The sequence below is a fragment of the Camelus bactrianus genome, chromosome 7 (assembly GCF_048773025.1).
Source record: "Camelus bactrianus isolate YW-2024 breed Bactrian camel chromosome 7, ASM4877302v1, whole genome shotgun sequence".
Classification (NCBI taxonomy): Eukaryota; Metazoa; Chordata; class Mammalia; order Artiodactyla; family Camelidae; genus Camelus; species Camelus bactrianus.
This window is the reverse complement of record NC_133545.1, coordinates 29,538,459-29,564,142: the sequence shown is the minus strand read 5'-3', so window position 1 is coordinate 29,564,142 and position 25,684 is coordinate 29,538,459. Positions and strand designations below refer to the sequence as shown.

General features: G+C 38.4%; 1 protein-coding gene across 3 annotated transcripts in view; it reads left to right on the top strand.

The window, feature by feature from the left end:
* MET (MET proto-oncogene, receptor tyrosine kinase) overlaps positions 1–25,045 on the top strand; it is a 106,277-nt gene extending 81,232 nt beyond the window's left edge. For 2 of the 3 annotated variants that reach the window (XM_010947627.3, XM_045511129.2), the window contains 9 exons: positions 1,369–1,522; positions 1,720–1,860; positions 4,913–5,143; positions 7,096–7,176; positions 9,167–9,348; positions 12,420–12,529; positions 13,739–13,904; positions 22,651–22,787; positions 22,895–25,045. In XM_010947627.3, the coding sequence (XP_010945929.2) occupies positions 1,369–1,522; positions 1,720–1,860; positions 4,913–5,143; positions 7,096–7,176; positions 9,167–9,348; positions 12,420–12,529; positions 13,739–13,904; positions 22,651–22,787; positions 22,895–23,105 (1,413 nt within the window). In that variant the 3' untranslated portion in view covers positions 23,106–25,045. The remainder of the gene's footprint in view (positions 1–1,368; positions 1,523–1,719; positions 1,861–4,912; positions 5,144–7,095; positions 7,177–9,166; positions 9,349–12,419; positions 12,530–13,738; positions 13,905–22,650; positions 22,788–22,894) is intronic. The other variant, XM_045511130.2, reaches the window with a different exon arrangement.
* The last annotated feature ends 639 nt before the right edge of the window (positions 25,046–25,684 follow it).

Here is a 25,684-nt window from a genome sequence, read left to right as displayed (position 1 = left end):
GGCCAGAGCCGACACAGTATTGCCCTCCATAGTGACCTCAAATGCATGGATCCATAAGTAAAAGAATATGTATGCACTGGATGAAGTAAAATGAGAATTAAGCTATTTTACAGTCACTTCTTTCATGTAAACAGCTAAATCAGATAACTGGGAACCAGAGTGAGTGATTTTTTTTCATTTTTTTAACAGCTTTATTGAGATTAACTCACGTACCATTCAATTTACACATTTACGGTATACAATTCAATGGTTTTAGGTGTATTACACTACTAATTTTTTTTAATCATGGTAAAATACATATAACATAAAATTTGCCATTTTAACCATTTTTTAGCATACAATTCAGTGGCATTAATTACATTCATAATGTTGTGTAACCGTCACCACTAACTAATTCCAAAACTTTTTCATTACCCAAAACAGAAACTCTGGAACCACTAAATAGTACTGTCACACTCCCTCCTCTTCCCAGCCCTTAGTAACCCCTAATCTGCTTTCTATTTTTATGGATTTGCCTATTCTAGGCATTTCATATTAGTGAAATCATACAATATTTGTCTTTTTGTGTCTGGTTTATTTTACTTGCATGTTTTCAAGGTTCATCCACCTTGTAGCGTGTATCAGAACCTCATTCCTTTTAAGAGCTGAATAATAGTCCACTGTGTAGGTACACCACATTTTGTTTATCCAAGAAGGCATGATTTTTAAAGGGTTCCTGAAGCCTTCCAAAAAGTTATGAAATGAGAAAGTATGAAAAGAATTAAGAATCTAAAGCTGAATCATGGGATCAGAGTTTGGAATTCAGAAGGATCATAAATCCTAAAAATCATACCATGTTAGAGCCAGAAGGGACTTCAAAGATTTCTTCTATGTATTAAAGCTGAAATTAAAATATTCTGAGACTTTTATTATCCCATAATAATAATACGATTATTTACCTCTTATGAGGAGTCCCCTCTACCATCTACCCTACCTTCTAGGACTGAATTAATATCCTGTTGTCTCTGTTCCTTATTATATGTTCATACTTCTGCAGTACTAATCACATTGTACTGTAATCATTTATTTTTGTGTTTGTCTCCCTTTTATCCTTTTATACTCCAGTTCCTTGAAAACAGAGACTGATTTTTATTATTTTATCTCTAATACGTAGTTGCAAGTACACATACCTAAACATCATGTGAGTATTTCAGTGATCAGTAGCCCCTAATTATTTGAGCACAGAAGCAGAATTGAGGAATGTCTTATTAATCTGAAGGCAGTTATACCACTTCTAGAACAGTAATAAAAAGGCAGACTGTGATTCAACTGTGTAGTGTATTTTGTATCTATCATGGCTAAATTCTGACTTTTGTTTGTCGTTTTTAGTGGAAGCAAGCAGTTTCTTCAACCGTCCTTGGAAAAGTAATAGTTCAACCAGATCAGAATTTCACAGGATTGATTGTTGGTGTTGTCTTAATATCAATAATACTCTTATCACTCGGGCTTTTCCTGTGGCTGAAAAAGAGAAAGCAAATTAAAGGTGCATTTTTTGTTATTGTTTGTTTTAAGGAGTTGCCTTAAGAATACGGTCATTACAGTTAAAAATTGTCGTAGATTCATGTGTGCAGTCTTATATGCAATCCATAAAACCCATGAGTTCTGGTTACTAGGTCAAAGTCTACTGGGACCCATGATAGCCAAGTCTTTAACAAGCTCTTTCTCTCTCTCTGTTTTAAGATCTGGGCAGTGAATTAGTTCGCTATGATGCAAGAGTACACACTCCTCATTTGGATAGGCTTGTAAGTGCCCGAAGTGTAAGCCCAACTACAGAAATGGTTTCAAATGAATCTGTAGACTACCGAGCTACTTTTCCAGAAGGTATATTTCAGTTTATTGTTCTGAGAAATACCTATACATATACCTCAGTGGGTTGTGGCATTGTTGTTTATTTTGGGTTTTGCCTTTATAGTTTCATAAACATATAAAAGAAGTATTTATCTCTACTTTGGCCAAAGAAGTATTTAATTTGACACAGAATTATATGGTTCTTAATTTTAAAATGAACTCATATATATATTATATGAGATTTTTAGAGCCTTTACACTCTGTTCTCACAAAAAAGAAGTTCATTTTAAAATCATTTGCACAAAGGTAAGGTGTTTATCATCTGAGTGCAATGCTAAGAAATTGTGAAGCTCTCTTTAACAACCCAGAAAGAATTAAAATATAAAACTTATTTTTCTCTAAATAGAACCTGGTACTGCTACATTTTTTTAACATGTTGATCCTCAAACATTTAAATTATACCTTTAGCATGCCTTTGAAGGATTCTCAGTGAACTGTTAGTACTCAGCCTTTTACCCACAGCATCTGAGAACTTGAATATATTTTGGGTATTATCCAATAAAAACCTTCAATTATGCTATTTTAAAAGGAGGGGTTAACATCATCTGCTTTGAAAACACCAGGTTTAATAATGGTCTGGTTAGCCAGAGCATTTCACATTGTTTTATTTAAAATCTCCTCATAAAAGCAAAATTTCTGTATTGTATCTGCTCCATTATCTTTAGAAGCTACAGGACGTGAGTCAAGTCCAAGCATTTTCCTGGTTGAATATTTACCATTGGACAAAAAAAATGAGTCACAGATGGTTAAGGATACTGGAAAACTTAGAAGTTGCTCATCAAAACAAGTACAAGAGCAATGAGGCCTTAAAATTTTAACTTTTTCCACACTTACTGCCTCTTACTTTTTGAAGTTTATGTTGGTTCTGTAGAGATGTTCTGTAGACACTGTTAATGTTGTCTTTTCCCACATGACTCCATTCACCTTTAAGAATCCAAGCACTTAAACACATGAACAAATCAAATCCAGTTTATAATTTTGAAATTTAGACCTAATTATTATTTCATATTCACATTTAATAGCTCTAATCTGAGATCATTAAAATTCACAAGTAATTATTTTTAAAGAAGCATACTTAATCTTCCTCCAACCTCATTACTCACCAGACCTGTCATCATTGGTAAGAAACTTGAGTTTCACCCTCTTTCCTACATTGAACCTACTCCTTGGAGACATGTAAAAACAAAATAGGCAAAAGAAGGCCATCCAGAGAAAAGAATGAGGAAATGGACAGCCAGCACCTAACAAAGAGGCACCTACAGAGCTCTCTCTTTATGTGGTGGGGTCTGCTTCCTTGACAGTCTTTCATCCAGATCTAGAATTCTCTGTCTCTTATACCAGAATCACACACTGATGACTTAAATTGGTTTGTGCACATGTTTGAACTTAACCCAAAGGTCAACAGAATTTCTATGCCAGAGGTCTTTTTTTCCTGTGCCTCATCAAGGATTTCCCTCAATTTCTGCACCTCTGAGAATTTAGAACCCTGATCTCTTGGTGCAAAGGTTTGAGAAGTGAAGGTGAAGGAACCGAGTTTAGAGAGGTTCATCTGCATTTCCATCCCCTGGGGAAGATCTGGAAAACCTGATTCTGGGATTAAAGGAACAGACACCCAGCGAGACTCTTTTCTTCCCTCACCATCCAGTATCTCATGCACTCCCAAGATATTCTGCATCCTTTCTTTAAGGTTGCATCTGTCTAGTTTCCAGCTAGTGATTACTCTAACTATAGGTGATCCGAAAGCTTTTCTGGAACCACGGTTGAGATTTACTGCTCCAGCCAAATTGATGTATTAACCCAGTTGTCCAACGTGAAAAATACTAAAAATGCTTAGGTAGAATTAGGAATAGTCAGGGTACCATCAACTTTCTTTTTATGCCCTTCTCCTAAGTTCTGATTTTCCTACTCTTTTGCAGACAAACAATATTATCTTTTGGTGCTAATGGGGACTGCACCCCACATAAGCCTTTCCCCTCACCCTGTGTTATATACTAATACATTTCAATAAGCAGCCTAGTTTATCTTCAGGTCCGTTGCTGCAGATATAATGCCCTCTCCTTGACATGTATGGATTCCCAGTGGAAAGGGCAAAGCAACTGGTGGCCCTCTGCCCTATTTGGCAATAAGAAGTTTATTCTCAGCCCCTCAGTTCCCCATCCCTGAAATGGAAAAGCTTCACCTAGCAAAAGAGAAGCTTGCCTGAGACTCTTACAGAGTTTTGGTTATAAAGATCAATTTACAAGGAATGTTGATCTGATCTCTTTCCAAACGCCATCAACTAAGCAATACAAATGGCACACTAACCCAATTCTAATCTGCTTTCTCTAAATAGCAGTAGCACTTAATCTGCTGCATCACCACAATGGAGAATTTACCACTAACGTGAAAAGTTTCCAGTTCTGAAATTTTAGCCATTATATATTTCTAATCATTTGTGTGTATGTGTGTGTATCCATATATATATTAAATATATAACATTTCACTACACATATTTTTCTTTGGCCAGGAATCCACATGGGTTTTGAGCAACACTAATTAATTCCATTAATAAACACTAGTCTCTCAAAAGGCATCTTCTTCATCTTATTATGTCTGAGTTGGATTGTTGTGAGACAAGGCAGTTGCTTGACTTCTTTTGCTCCTTTGCTTTCTTGAAGATATAGTATATTAAAAAAACAAGCTTGACTTTTTGTTACATGTAAAAAGAGAAGTGTCTAAGGAAGTGAAGAAGGTAAACAAGCTTTCAAAGTTACTGCTTAATATACTTAAAAGAAAATCAATAAATTTTTAAAATATATATATAAATACACACACTCACACACATAGACCCATTTCTTCTCCCAACTTATTTTATTAAACCAGTTCCTTTGTAAAGTTTCTTCCTACCCTCATTCAGTGATGCAACTACCATTTCTTTCAATTTCAATTTAAAATTTGGTTTTGTTATTAATTTAATTTGCTGCCCCTGTTGCTGTCCCCACTGAGATTTCACTATTGCTTCTAATATTTTTGCTTTATCTTGCAGACCAGTTTCCTAACACAACTCAGAATGGATCATGCAGACAAGTGCAGTATCCTCTGACAGACCTATCCCCCATCCTAACTAGTGGGGACTCTGATATATCCAGTCCATTACTGCAAAATACGGTCCACATTGACCTCAGTGCTCTAAATCCAGAACTGGTCCAGGCAGTTCAGCACGTAGTGATTGGGCCGAGCAGCCTAATTGTCCATTTCAATGAAGTCATAGGAAGAGGTAAGTATTTCCATTCAGCTTTTTGTTAAACAGTGTTTTCCACTCAGATTTTCCAGTAAGCATTTTATCTTCTGCCTTTGCCGATTAGGAATTAGACAATGGCAAAAGCAACTGACAGAGCAGTGATAACAAGTGCACTTGACTTCTGTTCCTCAGAAATACAGCCCTGCAGATCACATCCATGGGGATTTGCCCCTGTGCATGGAGACAAGTTGATAATCTCCCAAACATATTAGAAATAAACCACATTCCTTCCTCACCTTTTTCATAATGACAACTATAATTCCTTGAAAGTTGCCTTGTACTTCCTTCTAAAAATCATTCCTCTAAATTCTAATATTTTACTCATATCTCTTTCCAGTCTTTCTTTACTCTGAGAACAATGACTGACTCTATGAAGTCCTGGTTTATAGCAGTTTATACAGTGCTTGACAGCATCAGAAGACAGGAAATTTATAGCTTTCCCTTGGTCTGAAGCAACATATATCATCATCTCTACAATGCACTTCAATTTCTTTATACAAAGGGGAATGAATATTTGTAATAAGCCAGCCAGAGCAGCAATAACAGCTAGCACGTACAGGATTTGAGGAAATACTGAGCAGGAAAAGAAACCAACTAGAAGCCAGGAAATGAACTCCACTCTTTCCTTTTTTTCTAAAAAGCTTTTACCCTTAATACTGAATGGCCTCTGATCCCTTTTATTCAATATGTGCTGCAAGAGGTAGCACAGACAGCAGCCAGCATGAGGCAGAAGCAGCTGATGGGATGATTTGCCTTGTGTGCTCACAAGGCCTCCCCATTTTCCTGTGACGACATCCATGCATTCCTCTAACACATACTCCAGATCTTAATCCTTAGCATGCGCCCCTTCCCAAATAGCAGCTTCACTGTTTGCAAACTTGTTTCACATCAGAGTAATATATAGTTCTTTTACCAGCCTATCAATCCCAGTAATTGCACCAGTTTTAGAGTGTGTGGCTTCACTAATTATGTTCTAATTCTACATATTGTAAAATTAAAATTTTATATTTTTATCATGAAAGGTGCTAAGAATGGCAATTATCTCTCTTATGAAGTAATAATCACTAATTATTCTATAAATATTAAGTATTATTTATGTGCTTTTTTCCCCAGTAGAATGTGAGCCTTCAAGAGCAAAGGTTTTATTTATTCATCTTTGCATTACAAGAGGGTAGACTCTTGCCCAACACTCACATACTAGGGACTCAGGGAGTCTTGGCCAGCTGGACAAATTAATTAATGAAAGACTTACACAGCTATCAGATGTTTGGCACCTCTAGGGAAAATTACTACCACTGGATGAAAGGCTACCATTGGGAAAGTGATGTGGCTAAAACCAGAGAGAACTAGATGAAATGACTCAGAGTGAACTTGCTTCATTTGGGCAATTACCTTTCAGTTTCTGCCAACCTGGATAAGTATTAACCTGTGACTAATGGGGGAAATCCTTACTCTATAATTCTAATCTTATTTCTGATGGTGACATTTTTATCTCATTTCAGTTTATTGGAATATAGGGAGCTTATTTTATTGCATTTCTTCATGTGGGTAAAACTTTATTTTCATATTTAAAAGATGTTACTTGATTCTTTAAAATAATGATTATTGTATGAGGCAGATGTTGCTCCTGTTTTCAGTGGTTCCACTAGGTTGAATAGTTTATTATGTTAACCTTTAATAACAGTTATATCACCTAAATATTTTACTATGTATTAAATAATCATAGTGCTTATATCTTTGGGTGAAATATATTACTAGTACCTATTTCACAAATAGACACACATAGTGGTATTGTTAAGCAAAAGTATAAGAAACAATGCACTTTTTGCATGTAGAAAAAAAGGAAATGAAAATCATGAAGGGCTTAATAAATAATATTGCACAATTAAAAGTAATGCAGGACTAACCAAGTTCCCTCTTTCATGTAGGACATTTTGGGTGTGTATATCATGGGACTTTGTTGGACAATGATGACAAAAAAATTCACTGTGCTGTGAAATCCTTGAATAGTAAGTTATATTTTTATTTAACAGTAGAGGACACTTTTCTGGTTTGCAAACTAATAAATAGTTCATAATAAAATGTTGATTTACCCTTTCCCTTGTGAAAAAAATCAGCAACTGCTGGAATTATGGGTCTATTCCTGAAAATGTGTTTAATCTAAATTCTTACTGAAATATTTCCTCAGAAATTATCCCTGAGAGCCTTCATAAGTAAAAGTGTAGGAGAAATTAGGTTCTTGGATGACCCTGAGTATCACTTAACTATGTTTGGCTTATAATATTTGTTTTGCAAGTGACATTTATGGAAACTATTGGAAGCATGTTGGCACATACAGTAGTAATGACTCATTTTACCCAGAGGCATTACTGTAATTATTTTTTAACCACAACTTCCATTAAAAAGATTTAAAAAATGAAATAAAACAAACAGGAGAAAAATGTGCCAGCAGAAAATTTAAAAATTGTGATTGTGATAATACCTTGTTTATCTGCATTTTTGGTACATGAGGTATTCCACAGAAATGAACTACCTGAACAAGTGATCCTTACACCCTTTTAATACTAGAATATATATTAAATATTATCTGTTATCGAGAAAATCTGTTTAAAATGGAATGCATACTCTGTTTAAGAAGCTGGGAATGTTGGAGTTACTTTTCCTGGGTCTCTTCCGTGTATACATGTTGTTAAACTTTGTTTGATTTCCTCCTCTTTGAAAAAAAAGAGAGAGAGAGAAAAGAAACAGGGGATGCTTCCAAACATAAACTAAGACTTTATTAATGACCCAGAGCCCTAATTATGGCATAAATATACTCAATATACTCCTCATACTAGTTTTCCTGGCTCCACCTTAGCTGACAGGTATCACATATCAAGTCGAGGTGCTTGCCTTTTCTACCCCCATTTCTAAATTTCTGCTTGTAGTTTGTAGCAGTCTGAAAAATGTTAACCAGCTATATTACAAATTTTTATTGGAATTAATAAGCTTTCAATGCACAAGTGAAAGGTTTTCCTGCAAGATACATTATTGCCAGAAATATTTTAGCCTTTTTAAACATAAATCTCCATGCTGAGCAGTGTTCTATACGGTTGATTTTGTTGGAAGTCTGACCACGAGGTAATTAAAGGGACAGTTTATATGAAATCTAACTGCAAACTGTGATGGATTAAGTATACTTGTCAATAAACTTGCCTCACGAGAGAGCACCGCTGCCAATTAGACTCAGAACAGTCCTAATGCCAAGAAATCTTTCTCTGTCCCTGGTGTGTGTTGATCTCTCTTTGGTCCAGATGGACTTCCAGGTCTTGGAATGCATTGCATTTGTAGAAGTTTATTATCACTGACACTAATACTAATCGGATTAATAAATTAAATGTTGTTAACTCTTTGTTAATGCTGAATAATGTCAGGCCCTCGGGATCTGTGTCTGGACATGACTGGAAACTATTATACGGAAAAAAAAGTCTACTTATATACCATAGACAACAATTGGTCTTCAGATCCTTTTAGTGCAGGGGTTGCTAAGCTATGGCCTGCTGCCCGTTTTGTTAAAGTGTATTGAGACTCAATCACTTATTGTCTGTGGCTGCTTTTGCACTGCAATGGCGAGTCAGGTATTTGCAACAGAGACCATGTGACTTACAAAGCCAAAACTATTTACTATCTGCCCCTTTACAGGAAAGCTTGCCGACGCCTACCCTAGACAATCACTACAGAAATGGACTGGTCTGCTTTCCTCTCCTTTTTCTGTATGAGAGAAACTGGTTCTGCATGAGACAAATTGATTGCTAAACTCTAATCTTACAAAAATGGTGCAGGTGGTGACTTAAAGGCACAGCACAGATGACATCATTCACTCAGATGTATTGTAAAGAAGCACTCTAAGGATGAGGCATCAGTGTAAAATACAGCACAATGGTTTTATGTTCCACTGCTCCCTGCAAAGTATCCGTTGTACCCTAATGAAGTTAATGTCTCCACTATTGGCTTTCTCAGGAATCACTGACATAGGAGAAGTTTCCCAGTTTCTGACCGAGGGAATCATCATGAAAGATTTTAGTCATCCCAATGTTCTCTCACTCTTGGGAATCTGCCTTCGAAGTGAAGGGTCTCCGCTGGTGGTCCTACCATACATGAAACATGGAGATCTTCGAAATTTCATTAGAAATGAGACTCACGTAAGTATATTACTAAGCTCACTAACTGTAAACTACCTGTAAGCCAGCCAGCCTTCCAGAATTTGCCTGTTTTGAACCTTTTAAAAAGCTTTTAGCCAAAGAAGCACATACAAAATACTGGCACCATTCAGATGTACAGAGACCAGTTCAACTCACTTGTACCTCAAAATCCTCTATCCTAGTAGGAAGATAGTGATACCTAGAAGGAGTTCCCAGCGGCAATGATTTTATCCTGCCCTGCAAGCAGTCTTGCTCTACCAACCCCTGGATAGGTACATTTAGTCATCTTTGAGTGCCTACTGTGTGCCAGAAAAGCACAGCAAAGGAGAAAAGAGAGCCAGAATGAGCCTCTACCCACATAGAGTTTTAACTTTAGAAGGAAAGACATTGAAAAATTAATTATACTTAATTCTATAATTAATTAATTCATTAAAATTGTATCTCTTACTATTTTTCAAACTTTCTGTCCACTCTCCTACCTCAGGACCTTTGCACTTGCCATTCCCTCTGCCTGGGGTACTCTTCCCCAAAATATCCACTTATCTCAGTCATCAGCTTCAGCTTTTTGCCCTAGTTTCATCTCCAAATGAAGTTTCCCTGACTTTTCTAAAATTGCAGCTGACCCACTGCACCCTCATGCCTCCTTTCTGTCTCCTCTCTCCTACTTTATTTTTCTCCATTACACTTACCATCATCTGATGCACTAGGCCTGAGTGGTCCAATAGTGTGACCAAGCCACATGTGAAATGTGGCTAGTCCAAATTGACAAGTGCTGTAAGTGTAGATTACACCCCAGGTTTTGAATATTAAGTGTTAAAAAGGTAAAATATGTCATTAATAATTGTTTATATTGATTGCACATTGAAATGATAATATTTTGGATATGCTGGGTTGTAAAACATTGTGAAAATTAATTTTACTTGTTTCTTTTTACTTCTTAATGTGACTATTAGAAAATTTTAAATTACATATATGGCTTATGTTATATTTCTCCTGAACAGTGTTCTACTAGGCAATAAATAAATAATAGCTCTGTGTGTATGTGTGTATGTATGGATATGTACACACATATGTATATATCCATACACACACACATATCCCATTAGAATCCATGCTCATGAGGGTAGGTATTTTGTGTGTTTTGCTCACTGCTGTAGCTCTAATACCTAAAATACCATTCAGCACATAGGCTTTCAGTAGATATTTGTTGAATGAATGATCTCAGGGATACAAAAGGGGTTCTTAGGCTCTTGCAAATAAGAGTTTTCTTAGTAACATTTATGCCAGTTCCTAAAGGCTGAGCAAGCAGTGACCAGACCCGGCCCAGGGAGGGAAGAGGAAGGGGTCTTCAGAACTGAAGTTACCGATAGCCTCAGGCTCCTCATTTGCTCCTGTGTCCAGGCCTCTGTGGAAGTTAATGGAGTACTTTTATTCTTGATCAAAAACAACTTCATAAGCATGGGGTCAGGTTCTCAGAAGCAGTAAGCTTTTGGATGATAAAGAGATACCTTGTGTTCAACCAAAAGAATAAAATACTCCCTGGCAATTTTTGCAAATGAGATGAATTTTTGCAGATGAGATGAATTTACCGTACAAAGCACAAAGCAGCCCATTTTCCCACTCTAACTCTTGCCATTACCCTGATGAGTTCATGTGATTGTCTATGCTAACTTCTCTAGGTATTATTCCCCCAGGATTAAACCATGATAGAGATCTCCTATCATACTTTTATAGCCCAAGGAATCTATACTTATTACAACCATTAGCAGGTACATCTTAAAGAGAAGCCTGAAACACAGGAACTGGCCTCTCCACACACTGAGTGCATTAAAGGGGACTGTAGCCTTCCTTGCGGGGTCCCCACTGTCTGCCTCTTAAGCTCACAAACTCCACAGTGGGGCTGCTGAAGAAAAGATACCCTATTCCTGATGGCCAGGCACCAGTAGGGCTGTCAGCCACAGTGACATTGATGTGATTTCAGATACAGTTCTCATTGGTAAGTTACTAAAGGCATTACTCTGTCCATTCAATTTTATGTGTTGAGCTTACTGAGAATGAGATTTCCTGTTCTCTGTGTAGGTTCAGGCCACTGAAGTTCTGGATTAGTGCTTTAGTACCTGTAGGAGGGCTTCAGTGTGGTTGATTTCACCACTGTGTGGGCTTTGGAACCTAACCGATTTAGGTTAAAATCCTAACTCCACCACTTACTAAGTGGTTTGGGTGATTTATTTCTCTCTAAACTTTCTATATTAACCGTGTATATCCGATGCTCTGACTTCTGGGGCCTTACTGACCCCAGAGGGACTGCTCCTCCCAGGACTAGCAAATACCCAGAGCTATTAAACAGCTCACCCTCAAAGAGCATGCCTTTCATCACCAAACCAACCACTCCAGAGCCCATACCCCAACTATGTTCTTTAAAGGAATCTCATACTCTGGGACACTGTCCACCTACCTTAATCATTTCAGGGCCAGGTACCAGACTACTAGGGACAGTCCCTAGACCCCAGAGTCCACTAAAATTATTCAAACTAGCCAATTCTAAGCTTCCTTACTCTGCCTTGCCCATTGCTTCCCACAGAAACCACAATAAAAATTCTTGCCTACATGTTTTCCCCCTTGTTCTCTCTGCCTCTTAAACCAACCCTGGTGCTTCCCTCTGTGGCCTTATAAGGCATGGCCTGCCCCCTCCTCTTGAGAGTTGTGAATAACAAACTATCTTTTCAATGGCCGTTGGTCCCATCTGTTAGCCTTACCATACCTGAATAATAATAAAACTTATATTTTAAAATATCTCCAATTCCTCATCTGGAAAATGAAGCCTGTATTCCCTGCCTTACAGAAGTGTATAAAGGATTAGCCAAAATTTATAAAAAAAAAAAAAAAAAAAAAAAAAAAAACTAGCATAGTACTTTGCAAATAATAGATACTTAATAAATGATTGCTGTCATCAACAAGGCACAAGCTATTATCTGAAACAGGGTAATTCTTACAAACATTTCAGAATTCTGAGATCATAGCTAGAACAGTAAATGCTTAGTTTATATGTTTCCAATTCTTTTTCGTTACAGAACCCAACTGTAAAAGATCTTATTGGCTTTGGTCTTCAGGTGGCCAAAGGCATGAAATATCTTGCAAGCAAAAAGTTTGTCCACAGAGATCTGGCTGCAAGAAACTGCATGTAAGTATAAGAATCTCTGTGCCCACAGTCTAAACTCAGTGAAAGGAAGAATCTGATTCCCACTGTTCAGGGCTAGTGAGGATGTTTTCTCTTCTCATGCAGAAGTCCTTTATTTCTGCTACAGTTGTAACACCGATGTGTAAGCACCAGGGATGTAGGTGGGGCTTTCAGGCTTCATGAAACAGAATTTAACAGGAATTCTCCAGAGGGGGTCTTAAACAGCTGTTATGTGCTCCTGCTTTTCTTTTTCCTTCCCACCCATAGCCCCCAGTGTTGTGGTTTCACACTGCATTAGTGTTTGGGAGGGAGAATTTGATCTTCAGCATGTTACAGTGAAAAGGAGAGGGCTGGTAACACAAATACCAACATATTGTAGCTTCCCGAGTGGATTTAGAGTCAGCCTGCAGAAACCCTACCAAAAATGGTATTTGAGAATGAATATACAAAGAACTTTATTTGTGTCTGGCTGCCTGAGCTGTGTAATACAACAGTCAACAGTTTGTAATTGATTCAGTGCTTTCCCTTACATAGCACTGATTCATGGCTTATGGTATGTGTGATTGAAAGAACTGTGCTATTAATTTCCTACCTTGGTTTTGGTCAGTGGAACAACATAAAAGCCAGCTTGAACAAAGCAAACATATCCTCAGATAGAAGAAATTGACTTTTGTTGAACCTTGCCGTTTTCCTAGATTCTTTCTGTGTGTGCTTTTTCTCTTTTATCTCACTGGTGAGACATATGAGCTGTAAGTGCTAGCCTAGCCCATTGAGAATGAAAAAGTAAACTAACAGTCCCCTGTCATATCTCCCCCATGAAACAGTATTGCTAATAAGTTGACAAGTGAAAATTAGTGATTGCTTTGAGTAGACAGCTGGCATACTTGATTTAGCAACCAAAGAAAGCTGGGAGAGTGGCCAGTTCACTACTTCTCCAGATCTACATTAAAGCAGAAAGGATTTTCTTATGCCACATCATTCATAATCTCTTTCCTTCGCCTGTTGAATTTGAAATGTAAATGTCAAGCATTTTTATTCAAGAATTCCATTGTAATTTAGTGCTAGTCAATACAGGCCAGACCAAAGAAGTTCTCCCTGCAGAAGTTATGGATTTCAAATACTGAAGTCACTTGTTCTAATCTATAGATTTTTAGCATCACTGTAAATTATTCTATTTCAGCCACCAGTAAATAATTTTTGTCCTTTCTGTAGGCTGGATGAAAAATTCACCGTCAAGGTTGCTGATTTTGGTCTTGCCAGAGACGTGTATGATAAAGAATACTATAGTGTACACAACAAAACAGGTGCAAAACTTCCAGTGAAGTGGATGGCTTTAGAAAGCCTGCAAACTCAGAAGTTTACCACCAAGTCAGATGTGGTAATGTATTGATCATCCTGACTTCCTCTTTTTCTTTCATACTCAACTTTTTCAGTAGTTTGATGGCCATTTAAGAAAAAAAAAAGGAAACTTTCAACACCACTAATTTCAGTATTCTTCATAAGTAAAAATGGGCTTGATTGCCCAGCAGGTACCTATAGTATGTTTTCATAAATTCATTCATTTATTCAAAAACATTTGTCCAGCAGAACAGCATGTTAGTATCTCAGGAAGCCTAGAGCTGAACCAGGTATGAACCTATCCTCCAGGAGCTTTTGCTCAGCCGGAAAGGGAAGGCATGTCTGTCAGTAACTTGCACAAAGTAGACTGGGATTAGTCCAACCACTCACAGCTCAAGGGCAGCAAGAATTCCACCTCTAAAAATCTGGAAGCTGTAACTGAGGCAGGTCTAGCAGTGAGGGCATTATCCCTGTGCTGAGCTAAAAATGTGCCCTCTCCGATTTGCAAAGGTCATTCTCTTCTCACAGAACATGCTTCTAACGGCAGGCACCTGAGCTCTGAGGGTGGGCGAGACACTCACCTGGGCAGCCAAATCTGCCCTTCCCTCTGGTGGAGGAGGTAAGTGCTTGAAATGAGCCTTAAAAGAGGATGGAATGGGCAAGAAATTAAAAATGCCAGTCCAGGTGAAGCAAAGAGGCAGGGAATTATACACATCTTTAAAGTTCTAAGGAAACAGTAAGCAGTGGTGATTTGGCAAAAATAGAAGACACAGAGGGAAGTTATGAAAATAAATTGAGAAAAATATTTTCACAGTAGATCATAGAGATCCTTGGAAAGCAAACTAGGGAGTCTGGAATTTATTCTCCAGCCATGTGGAAACACTAGAGTATAATCAGATTACACTACAGTCTTTCTTCATTCTGTAAGATGTTTTGAGAGGAGTGGGTGCAGGAAGACAAAGTGAGAGGTAGAACTTGAAATAATATAGAAACTGTAAGATCAAAAAAGAGACAGAAGGAAAGGCATCTCAGAAGTAGAATCAACAATATTTAGCAAGAAGTTGATGAATGTCAGAGCTGAGCAAAGTTACATAGTAGTACAATTAGAGATAAGTGAAGCAGAGGAGCAAAAGGCGGTTTAGGAGGGAAAATACCAGTTGAGCCCAGAACATACTGAGTTTGACTTGGGAGTAGGACATGCAGGTGGAGAGGTATGTCAGGCAGTTGCAAATGTGGATCTGCAGCTCGTGCAACCTCTTTGGTTGTCTTAGTGAACTCGGGCTGCCACAACAGAATACCATAGACTGGGCGGCTTAAACAACAGACAGTTATTTCTCAGAGTTCTAGAGGCTGAAAGTGTAAGATCAGGGTGCCAGTATGGTCAGGTTGTGGTGAGCGCTCTCTTCCCAGCTTGCACGTGGCTGCCTTCTCACTATGCCTCATGCTGGGGAGAGAACAAGAGTAAGCTCTCTGATGTCTCTTCTTGTAAGGGCGCTAATCCCATCCTCATGACCTTATCTAAACCTAATTATCTTCCAAAGACCCCACCTTTAAATGCCATCAAAATGGGAGTTAGAGTTTCAACATAAGAATTTGGAAGGCAAAGCACAATTCAGTCCACAGCAGCGGTCAAAGCTGGAAATAGGCTTTTAGGGGTCCAAAAGCCTTTGTTCAGAGGACCCTATGTATATGAAGCAAGGGAGAAAAGCAGAGAGGTGGGAGACTGGAGGAAAATTAAGGTTTCAAGAAGAAATAGGATATGGTCCAGGCAGTCCACTACTACTCAGGAGGGGTTGAGAAGCTGAGTGACTTGAGTGATTTGGTCTAGAGTGTGCCAAGGAGCCTGGGTGTTGAATGGAGTAGAGAGTACTCATATTCTATTTGCCTTTAGTAAGTCAAGGGGACTGTGATATGTAGAGATAAAGAAACATTAACATCTCAGTCCTTGAGGATAAAAACGGAAAAAGGGAAAAGTGTAAACTGGTAACATCAACAAACAAGGTGAACAGAAAATAATGTTAATGGAGGGCATAGACTGCAAAAGAGAAGAGTTGGCAGCTATTAAGATATAAGAGGGGACAGGGATCTGAGTGTGGCATTAGGAGGCAAGAAGTCATCTACCCTCTTCCCCATGAGTCAGCAAGAGGGAGAGGTGTGGCCTCTATTGCTAAGAGTTCCTAAGACATTGTGGTCTTTAAGTGAAGGCAGAGTTTCAGTTCCTGAGGAAGTTAGGGCAACAGTAGAGAATAAATTGAGGGTGACATGGAGTTTGTTTTCAACAAGCAAGTTTATCACAGGATACGGTGGAAGGATGGGACTTTGGGGTGGGTGAGACTGATAAGAGGATGTGATAGCGCATGCTAGCGCTGAGTGCCTGGGATTCTGATCCTGAAAGACTCTGAAAAAGAAAAGATGAAAGAAGTGGGTGCTAGAGAGGTAGGCTGGGGACACGTGAGTGATGGGGGCAGGTGAAGGCATAAGGTAGGGAAAATTAATCCACCCTCCAAGATCATATATTTCATCCAGACTTGACTACCAGTAAGAACCAGAACCAACTCTTACAACTCAAAAAGAAGACAAAATAACCCAATTTTTTTAATAGGCAAAAGATTTGAGTAGACATTTTACCAAGGAGATGTATGACCAGCTAGCTTATAAGCACATGGAAACATACGCCCACACAAAGACTTGTACATGAATTTTCACAGTAGTGTTATTCATGATAGTGAAAAACCAGGAGCAATCTTAATGTCTGTCAGCTGGGAATGGATAAATAAAACATGGTGTATCTATACAATGAAATAATACGTTCAGTAATATAAAGGAACCACTGATGCATGCAGCAACATGGATAAACCTCAGAAACATTATGTCAGGTGAAAGAAGGTAGATTCAAAAAGATTATACGTTGAGTGATTCCATTTATATGAAATTTCTAAAATTGACACAACATTGTAGTCTGACTATACCTCAATAAAAAAAGTAAAAACAAACAAACAAAAAAAGAAATTTCTAAAAGGAGGCAAAGAATAGAGACAGAAGAGATCGGTGGTTGCCTAGAACTGAAGGGGGAGCAAAGATTGACTATCAACAGGCATGAGAGAACATTCTGGGGTGTTGGAATGGATCTAAAACTGAATGGTGATTGTGATGATAGCTACACAACTATATAAATTTATTAAACATTATCAACTCTACACTTACAGTTGGCAATTTTGTGATATGTAAACCATACTTCAGCAAAGTTATTAAAACAAAACAAAATGACCCTGTTGAAATGTTGGATGTTCAAAGCAAGAGTTGGGATTCTGAGTTTTTTGACTACCCTGCACACACCACTACTTCCACAAAAATGCACAACAAGGAGGCCAACACTTCTTGTACAGCAACTGTCACTCAGATACTTAACTGGAAATTTACAGAGGCTTCTGTAAGTAGGAAGTGCTAAGTCCCTCTCATTGAAAGATGCTGTACTGTACTACATAAAGGGTGAACCTTTATGTAATTCAAGTGCTGCTTGGCAAATGGTTATTGATTGCATGGATAAATATGCATAAAGTTTCATTTCCAGGACAGCACAATCTTCTAAATGTTGACATGGAACATTTCCAAAAGCATGTAATGAATTGTATGTATGTTGAGACCTCCAAGCAAAAGCTTGCTTGCTTGTAGAAAGATCTACTTTCTTGCAAATGCCCAGATGGAGTTCAGCCAAAGTCTGAATACTCCTGAAGCCCTTTCAAACAAAATGGGAGTGTCACTGTACCTGCAATTACTCATACCCAGTATTGCAGTGTTTCACTCTTAGCACGAGTGCTTCCGTTAAAGTCAGTACTGACTCCTCAGTCGTTCAGCCGGCTGGCTTTTCTATCCTGCTTCATCATTTTGCAGAATTTAACACTGTCAACCACTCCTCCCCTCTTGAAATTTCCTCCTCCTTTGGTTTCAGGGAGACTGTACCATCCAGTTTTCCTCCTGCTTTTAGGCTGTGTTTTCTTTACCTTAACAGCTTATCTTTCTTCTCTCACAACCTACTGTCCCCCAGGAGTCTGGTCTTCAGGTGTGAGCCTCTCTCAAAAATTTCAACCATTCCCATCAACAGTCACCTTTGAATCTCTCTTCCTAGATGTTTTCATCAGCATCACAAATTTTAGATGTTCAAATTCTCTTCCTGCCAACTGTCAATGCATTACTTCTGTATTTCTGTTAATGGTATCAGCATTATGCAATATAACAGCTCTTCACCCTTTTTATGTGCAGTTCTCCAAGTTTTGAAGGTGGCTTACAGTTGTATGATCACCACCACCACAACCAAGATATGGAAAAGATCCAGCATGCCAGAGAATTCCCTTGTGCCTCTTTGTAGTCAACCCCTGTCCTAACTCTAGGACCTGGAAACCACTTCTTTGTTTTCTGTCGCTATAGTTTTACCTTTTCTAGAACCCATATAAATAGAATCATAGTAAATTGCCTTTGAATCTGTCTCCTTCACTTAGCACAATGCATTTGAGAGGTATCAGTAATATCAATGTATCAGTAGTTATTCCCTTTTTATTGTTGTAAAAAAAACATATAAAATTGACTATCTTAACCATTTTAAGTGTACAGTAGTGTTAGCTATATGCATATTGCTGTGCAACTGATATCTAGAACTTCTTCATCTTGCAAAAGTGAAACTCAGTGTCCACTAAACTACTCCCAATTTCCCCCTTCCCCAGCCTCTCTAGCAACCATTATTCTACTTCTGTTTCTAAGAGTTTGACTACTTTAGATACCTCATTATGAGTGAAATCATATAGTATTTGTCTTTTCATGATTGGTTTATTTCATTTAGTACAATGTTCTCAAGTTTCATCCATGTTGTAGCATATGATAGGATTTCCTTTTTTAAGGCTAAATAATATTCCATTGTATGTATAACCACATTTTCTTCATCCATGTATCTGTCAGTGGATATTTAGGTTGCTTCCATCTCTTGGCTATTGTGAATAATGTTGCTATAAACATGGGTGTGCAAGTATCTTTTCTGGATACTGACTTAGTTTCCTTTGACTATGTACCCAGAAGTAGGATTGTTGGATCCTAGGGCAATTATATTTTGAATTTGTGAGGACCCTCCATACTGTTTTTCATAGCAGAGTAATTCATTCCTTTTTATTCCTGAGTAGTATTCTATTATGCAGATATTCAACATTTTGTTTATCCATTCACCATTTGAAGGACATTTGAGTTCTTTTCAGTTTTAGGCAATTGCTTATGTATATTATAACTGCTGTAACATTTACTTAAAGGTTTTTGTGTGAACATAATTTTTATTTATTTTGGATAGATATCTAGAAGTAGGATTACTGGGTTACAAGTTAAGAGTATGTTTAACTTTATGAGAAACTGCCAACTGTTCCACAGGGGCTGTATCACTTTGTGTTCCAGGCAGTAATATGTGAGAGTTCTGGTTGTTCAGCATCCTCAGCAGCACTTACCATTGTTAGTTTGTGGGATTTTAGCCATTCTAATAGGTTGTGGTGGTGTCTCATTTTCTTTTTAATCTGTGTTTCCCAAATAACGAAATGATGTTAATCATTGTTTCATGTGCCTATTTGCTATCCCTATTCCTCCTTTTGTGAAATGTCTACTCATATCTTTTCCTCATTTTTTTGAATTTTTAGAATTTATTTTCTGGCCTATTTTAAATTGGTTTTTTTAAAATTATTGAATCTTTCATATATTCTGGATACAGGTGTATGTTATCAGATAGTGTTTTTACAAATAGATTTTTCTTGCCTTTTCATTTTTTAGTGGTATCTTTCAAAGAGAAGAAGTTTTAAATTTTATTGAAAATGTAATCAATTTACCAGCTGTTAAATTTTGTCAATTTATCCACTTTTTTTAATCAATTGTGTTTTTTCACAAATTGTGTTGTACTCAACTTAGCTACTATTGAATGCTTAAATTTGTCTGTGTCTATTCCTGGATTGCCTCAACAGTGTGCCTTTCTATCACTTTTAATAGAGTGTAACAATCTCTCACATCTAGTAACTGCTTTGATCTTCACCTTTGATAAAGCTCGGTAGAGATTCTTCAGGTGACCTCATTGCTGGTGCTCAGATGTTCAGAAAGGCTCAACCATTCACACAATAAGCATGAATAGCAGAGCTCTCCTGTCTTGAAACTAAAGCTGACTTGTTTCCATCACTCTCAATGCACGGGCATTGTACACCCCCGTCTCCCTCTGTCTGCCTCTCCCCTTCTCTCTCCCTCCCTCTCATCCCTCTCAGGGCTCCCCCAATCCCCTACCCCCCAAGCCTCGCTCTTCTGGGTCAGCACCACTCTCCCCCTGCACTGCCCCTGCCCCCACTATCCTGTCAGTCCACTCTGTCCAGAGGTGTTTGGAATGCAGACAGTTCATTGCTTTTCCTGGAAACTGCCTCCCTCTCACCTCTTCTGTCCCTTGAGTCCTCCAACCCTCCTCTGATATCCAGTAATTGTCTAAGTTCTGTAATTCCTCATGAGTTTATCCAGCTCTTCCTCCCTTTTTGCAGATTTGCCTCTAGACATCCTATAGCCTAGGCTGTCCCTTAGGGAGACCTGATCACATACAAGTAATCAGCCTCTCAGAACTTTGGTTTCTTCATCCTTAAAGCATCTACAAAACCAATTACATTACAGGGTTGTTACAAGGATTGAATAAGACAATCTTTTTTTAAAGGGCATGACGCCCCCCCATGCTAGGTGCATTCTCTGACACGTACTCTCTCCCACTGCTCTAATTCAGGAGTTCAGTCTCCTAAGGTTCCGTGTTGCCTGCATACAGTAGCAGCCCTCACCTACTCCTGTTCAGAAACCTCCTAACTGGTCTCGGTTTTGTGGGTGGGCTTCCACTGTTTGTCTAAAGCACAGTGTTTACAGATGGAATCTCTTTGAGCTCAACCCCAGTTGTGTCCCATCGGTTTCAGTTTAACCCCCGTTCAACATTCAAAAACCTCCACAGCGTGGTCCCCTTTCAACCTTATCTATCCCTCGTCCCTTCCTCTACTCTACACATCAAGCCAAGCAACTTCTTGTCCTTATGGTTAAAAAAAAAAAAGAGTACTCTCACCTTGGGCCCCCTCCTTCCGTCCAGAACATTCTTTCTGCCCTTGCAATACATGTATCTATAAAACAAATTCTCCCTGTTCCTCGAAACCTGCTATACTGTCACTTTCTTCCTGGAGCCTTTCTCAGCGCCCCACTATTATCCCTTTGCCTTTTCACAACATTTGTACCTCTTTTCTATAATTGCTCTATATCAGAGTTATTAGATCTTATTGTTCTGCATGACAGTTAAATGCATAATACTCAACCCTGTTAAATCAGCCTTGCGGCCTTGCTAGTAACTTCGTCAGTAACCTACTTGTGCATCATCAAGGGTCAGTAGATACTTGTTAAATTGGTTTAAATTCTAATGCAAATTCTGTAACTTGGAGGTTAACACAATGCAGTTGTCAGAAATGACTCAAGATTTTCAGGCTTTGAAAACTTCTGTTTTGAAAGGCTGCAGAAGAAGCAAAGTTATCTAGTGCCCACTTGGGAAGGAGTTTGTTTTCTCTGTTTGGATCAAGGAACCTTAAAGGGTTCTTGCACTTGGGCAAAAGGGAAAAGTCATTAATGGAGATTTGTATCACCAACTACAGTGTCCACCTGGTTTCTTTCTTTCAGAAACACATGCTTTATTCTCCTTCTTGCTGAGTATTATGAGCTACACTTGCTTCTCAGCATTATGTTTTCCTACTTTGCCTGTCTGGTCTTTATTCTCTTTCTCCTCTAAGCTGCTTTTTTCTCAGGACCTCATTTCTGCCCTATGCTTCTTAGTCTGTGAGTGTCCTGGAAGGATTACTGTGGGAGAACTGATTTCCTGGGTCCTCCACCGGGGGTGGGGGAGGCTGACCCACAGAGTAACCTGACTTACTCTCATTGTGTCATTCTCACCTTGGCACACGTCCAGGGCCAGATAATGTGTATGACCTGATCTGTTCCGAGTATAGTGCTTTAAATCAAGAAATTGCATATTAAGTGAAGTGTAATAAACCAAGCAATACCCAAGAGTCAGGAATTCTTTAATTTATCCCAGGGTGAATTCAGATTTATTGGGGAAATTTTTAGCAAATCAGTCAACCTCTCTGTGTCCTTGTGATGGTCTTATAAAGTACTGTGACAGCTGTTTTATATTAATCTCCTCCTTTAACATTTTCGGAATACAGTTATTTTATTGAAATTCTTTCAGTAGAGAGCCTGGATGCTTAGCAGTTTCATTACTTCTGATTTTTAATATGGAGTTTTACTTTTATTGACTTAGACCGTCTCTTTTAACATTAAGGAGCATTTACATACATTTGGAAATCCCACAAATTTGAATTTTGGAAGTCTTGGCTTCTTCTTTTACTAATAATCTATAATTGTAGTGAAGCTACTGGAAAAAAGAAGGATAGAAACATGTTAATGCTTTGACCCTATAAGACAGAACTTGGCAAATGTGCTGTACTATTGATGGCATCTTAATTCTCTTGTGGACTTCAGATATTCTTTTTGAAAACTTACATTTACTTGTAATCTAAACTTTATCCAATTCTGATTTAAACAAGTCATGAAATATATAGCTTACTAATTTCCCTTAAGGAAAACTTTGCCCAAAACAGCAATAGTATTGAATACACTAAACCAAGTTTAGTTATGGAGGCCTACTCATCACCTTTCATATTTGCGAGGTCACACTTCCCTCACCTGGATTCTCCCTTCCCTTGTTTGATCAGTGGTCCTTTGGCGTGCTCCTCTGGGAACTGATGACAAGAGGAGCACCACCTTATCCGGACGTCAACACCTTTGATATAACAGTTTACTTGTTGCAAGGCAGAAGGCTCCTGCAACCCGAATACTGCCCAGATCCCTTGTAAGTAAAAAATTCCGACAGAATCTTCTGTAGCTCTTATATTCTTTACTTTTACAGAAATGCGTGCCTTCCAAGGTCCTCACAGCACTGCTTTCTTTCTGAAACAGGTATGAAGTGATGCTGAAATGCTGGCACCCTAAAGCTGAGCTGCGCCCATCCTTTTCAGAATTGGTCTCCAGGATATCAGCGATATTCTCCACTTTCATTGGGGAGCACTACGTCCATGTGAACGCTACTTACGTGAATGTCAAGTGTGTCGCCCCATATCCTTCTCTGTTGTCCCCACAAGAGCATGTCAATGGCGAGGGGGACACATGATGGATGGACGCATCTGCACCACTGGCCCCTTCTGAGAAACATCATCCAAACAACAGTCCACACGCTGTCCAATATTTTTTTCACTGCCTCGCCACTGAAAGGCCACCAGATATTTTTTGCTTTTGCCAAAGTTGCACTATTATAGGACCTTCTATTGTTATTTAAAATGACTGGACTCTAATAAATTTCTCATTTGACAAAGCATCAGAGGTAGACACTTGGTCCCACAGGCCAGTGACCAACAGCAGTCCCACAGCTATGATGACGCTCCTGACAAAACCTGAATGCTGGGTTGAACTTAAAAATCGGAATCCCATCTGATTCCTACAAGGAACTGAAGTAATGAATTTTTGAAGACTTCTTGATCACAGAAAATTCAGAAAAAGTGGTAATGTCCAGGACAGACATGGCAGCCCCAGGACCAGGCCACTCATTTAAAATTAAAGTGTTTCAAAGAACTTTTATATGTTGTGTGGTCACTAACATTTTCCATTACTGATGTCATTTGCCCATTGGGTAAACATTCCCTTTTAAATTTTTGCCTACACATTCCTTTTATTGGAGAACTACCCATGGACAACACAGTCAACGTTTCAAAACACCAGGGCGTGAAATGTGTTTATAAATGAGTAGGAATATTTACATATTGTACATAGACAACATTAGGTTTTCATAAAATATCTTAGCTACAATGAAATATTTAATTGTCATTTAAAAAACCAACTGAGAATGTTGCTATTCTGATCTGAATGTGGACATTTAGATGTTTTGTCTGATTTTTTTTTAATGACGACTCTGGAAATAAAACAAGTAATTTGTGATGATAAATGTCTTTAAAGGTAATGCAGCATGTTTTTAAAGCTGAATACATCCAACTGAAAGTTTCATTGGTTCCAATCAGGACTCATAAAGGAGCGATGGACTGGAAATATTAGCCTCTTTCTCAGGTGGCAGCTTCCACCCCACAATTAGAGACAATTTTGCATTAGGACATGTGTTTTTTTAAGCAAAAAAGGTGATTGAAAGTTCTGGCCATTTCACCTGGATGAACAGTTACTCTGGTCAGGACTTTTGTGATGTTTTTGTTCTGTGAGATTTTGTGCTTACTACTGTATAATGCATGTGGCACAGGATACTCTTAACTGGTTTTGTCGATGTAAACATTTAAAGTATTATATTTTTATAAAAATGTTTATTTTTAATGATATAAGAAAACTTTTGTTAGGCCACAAAAATACTGCACTGTGAACATTTCAGAAAAGGTATGTCAGACTTGGATTAATCACAGCATGATTTTAAATGGCTGTAAATAGTGATAAGGAAATGTACTGACAGCCAGTACACCCCACCCTCATTACATCACCAGGACTTGAAGCCAGGGGTTAACACAGCAAGCTATAAAGATGGTGTGTTACACTAAAAATCCAATAGTAGAGTTGGGCTATTGTTGCAAGAGAGTGATTACAACCAAAAGCTCTTTGACACTGGTGCAACTTACCAGAAGACACAAGGAATTGTACTGCAGAGACATTCCAATACAGATACTACAATTTCAGAAGTGTGAAGAGTAATACTAATTCACAGAATATTGTAAGTGATGGATGAGGAGGAAAAAAATCTGCTCTGTAGAAAGAAATAACCGTCTCTGCTGATGTCAATAGAACAGTGAATATATCAAGAATAGAGCTTATGGAAACAACCCGCCAACAAGACTGCACACCTGTATATATGCCTGAGAAAGCTACAATGTGAAATCATGTTTGCTATTTATAAACATGTCCTTAGGTTAACGTGTCTGGACAGATTATGAGAGTAAGTGATTCTTCTAAGAATTAAATACTTGTCACTGCCTATACCTGCAGTTGAGCTGAATGGTACTTTGTATGTTAATAGTTGTTGTTCTGATAAATCATACAATTAAAGTGATGTATCATCTTGTACACTGAGAGTTGGTTATTGCTAGTCATGCTTGATCACCGACTGGATTTACATAATGACAAAGGAAGCCTAAGATTGATTTCACCTGCCTGCAGCAAGGCATCCATTTGTGAGAGCATTAGTCAAGTTAATGCATGGGCACCTAAAAGAATTTGCATCCTTGAATCTCAGAAGCCTCTGTCTTTCTAAGGGTGGTTTGTCCTGAGCTGCCGAATTACCTGGCGTTTCCCTGACAATCTTTCAACTGCTGGAACTTCTACTTCAACGTGATGCTCTTCTCCAGCGAGGTGCATCCTTGGACTGGAAGATATAACAATAGAACTGCAACCCCACAGTTGGCAGAGATACCTAATTGGGAGTTGGAGGAGAGAGGCTTTCTTATGCCCTTAAAACTACCCTTTTCATCTACACAGGTACCCACTGTTCAGGAGCCCCCAGGGACTAGAGAAATTACCTTCAGGTTATCTCCAGGAGTATTCTTGTAATGATAAGGGACTTCAAAGGTGGTATTTCAGTATCTAAGAATCATGTGGCACTCTGGGTCAATCTGATTTTTTTTAAAAGGGCCTAAGTTTAAACCAGTGCCTACAAAATGGGGGGGGGGGGGGAGGCCTGACTCTTTACTGAGAGAGAATTTAATG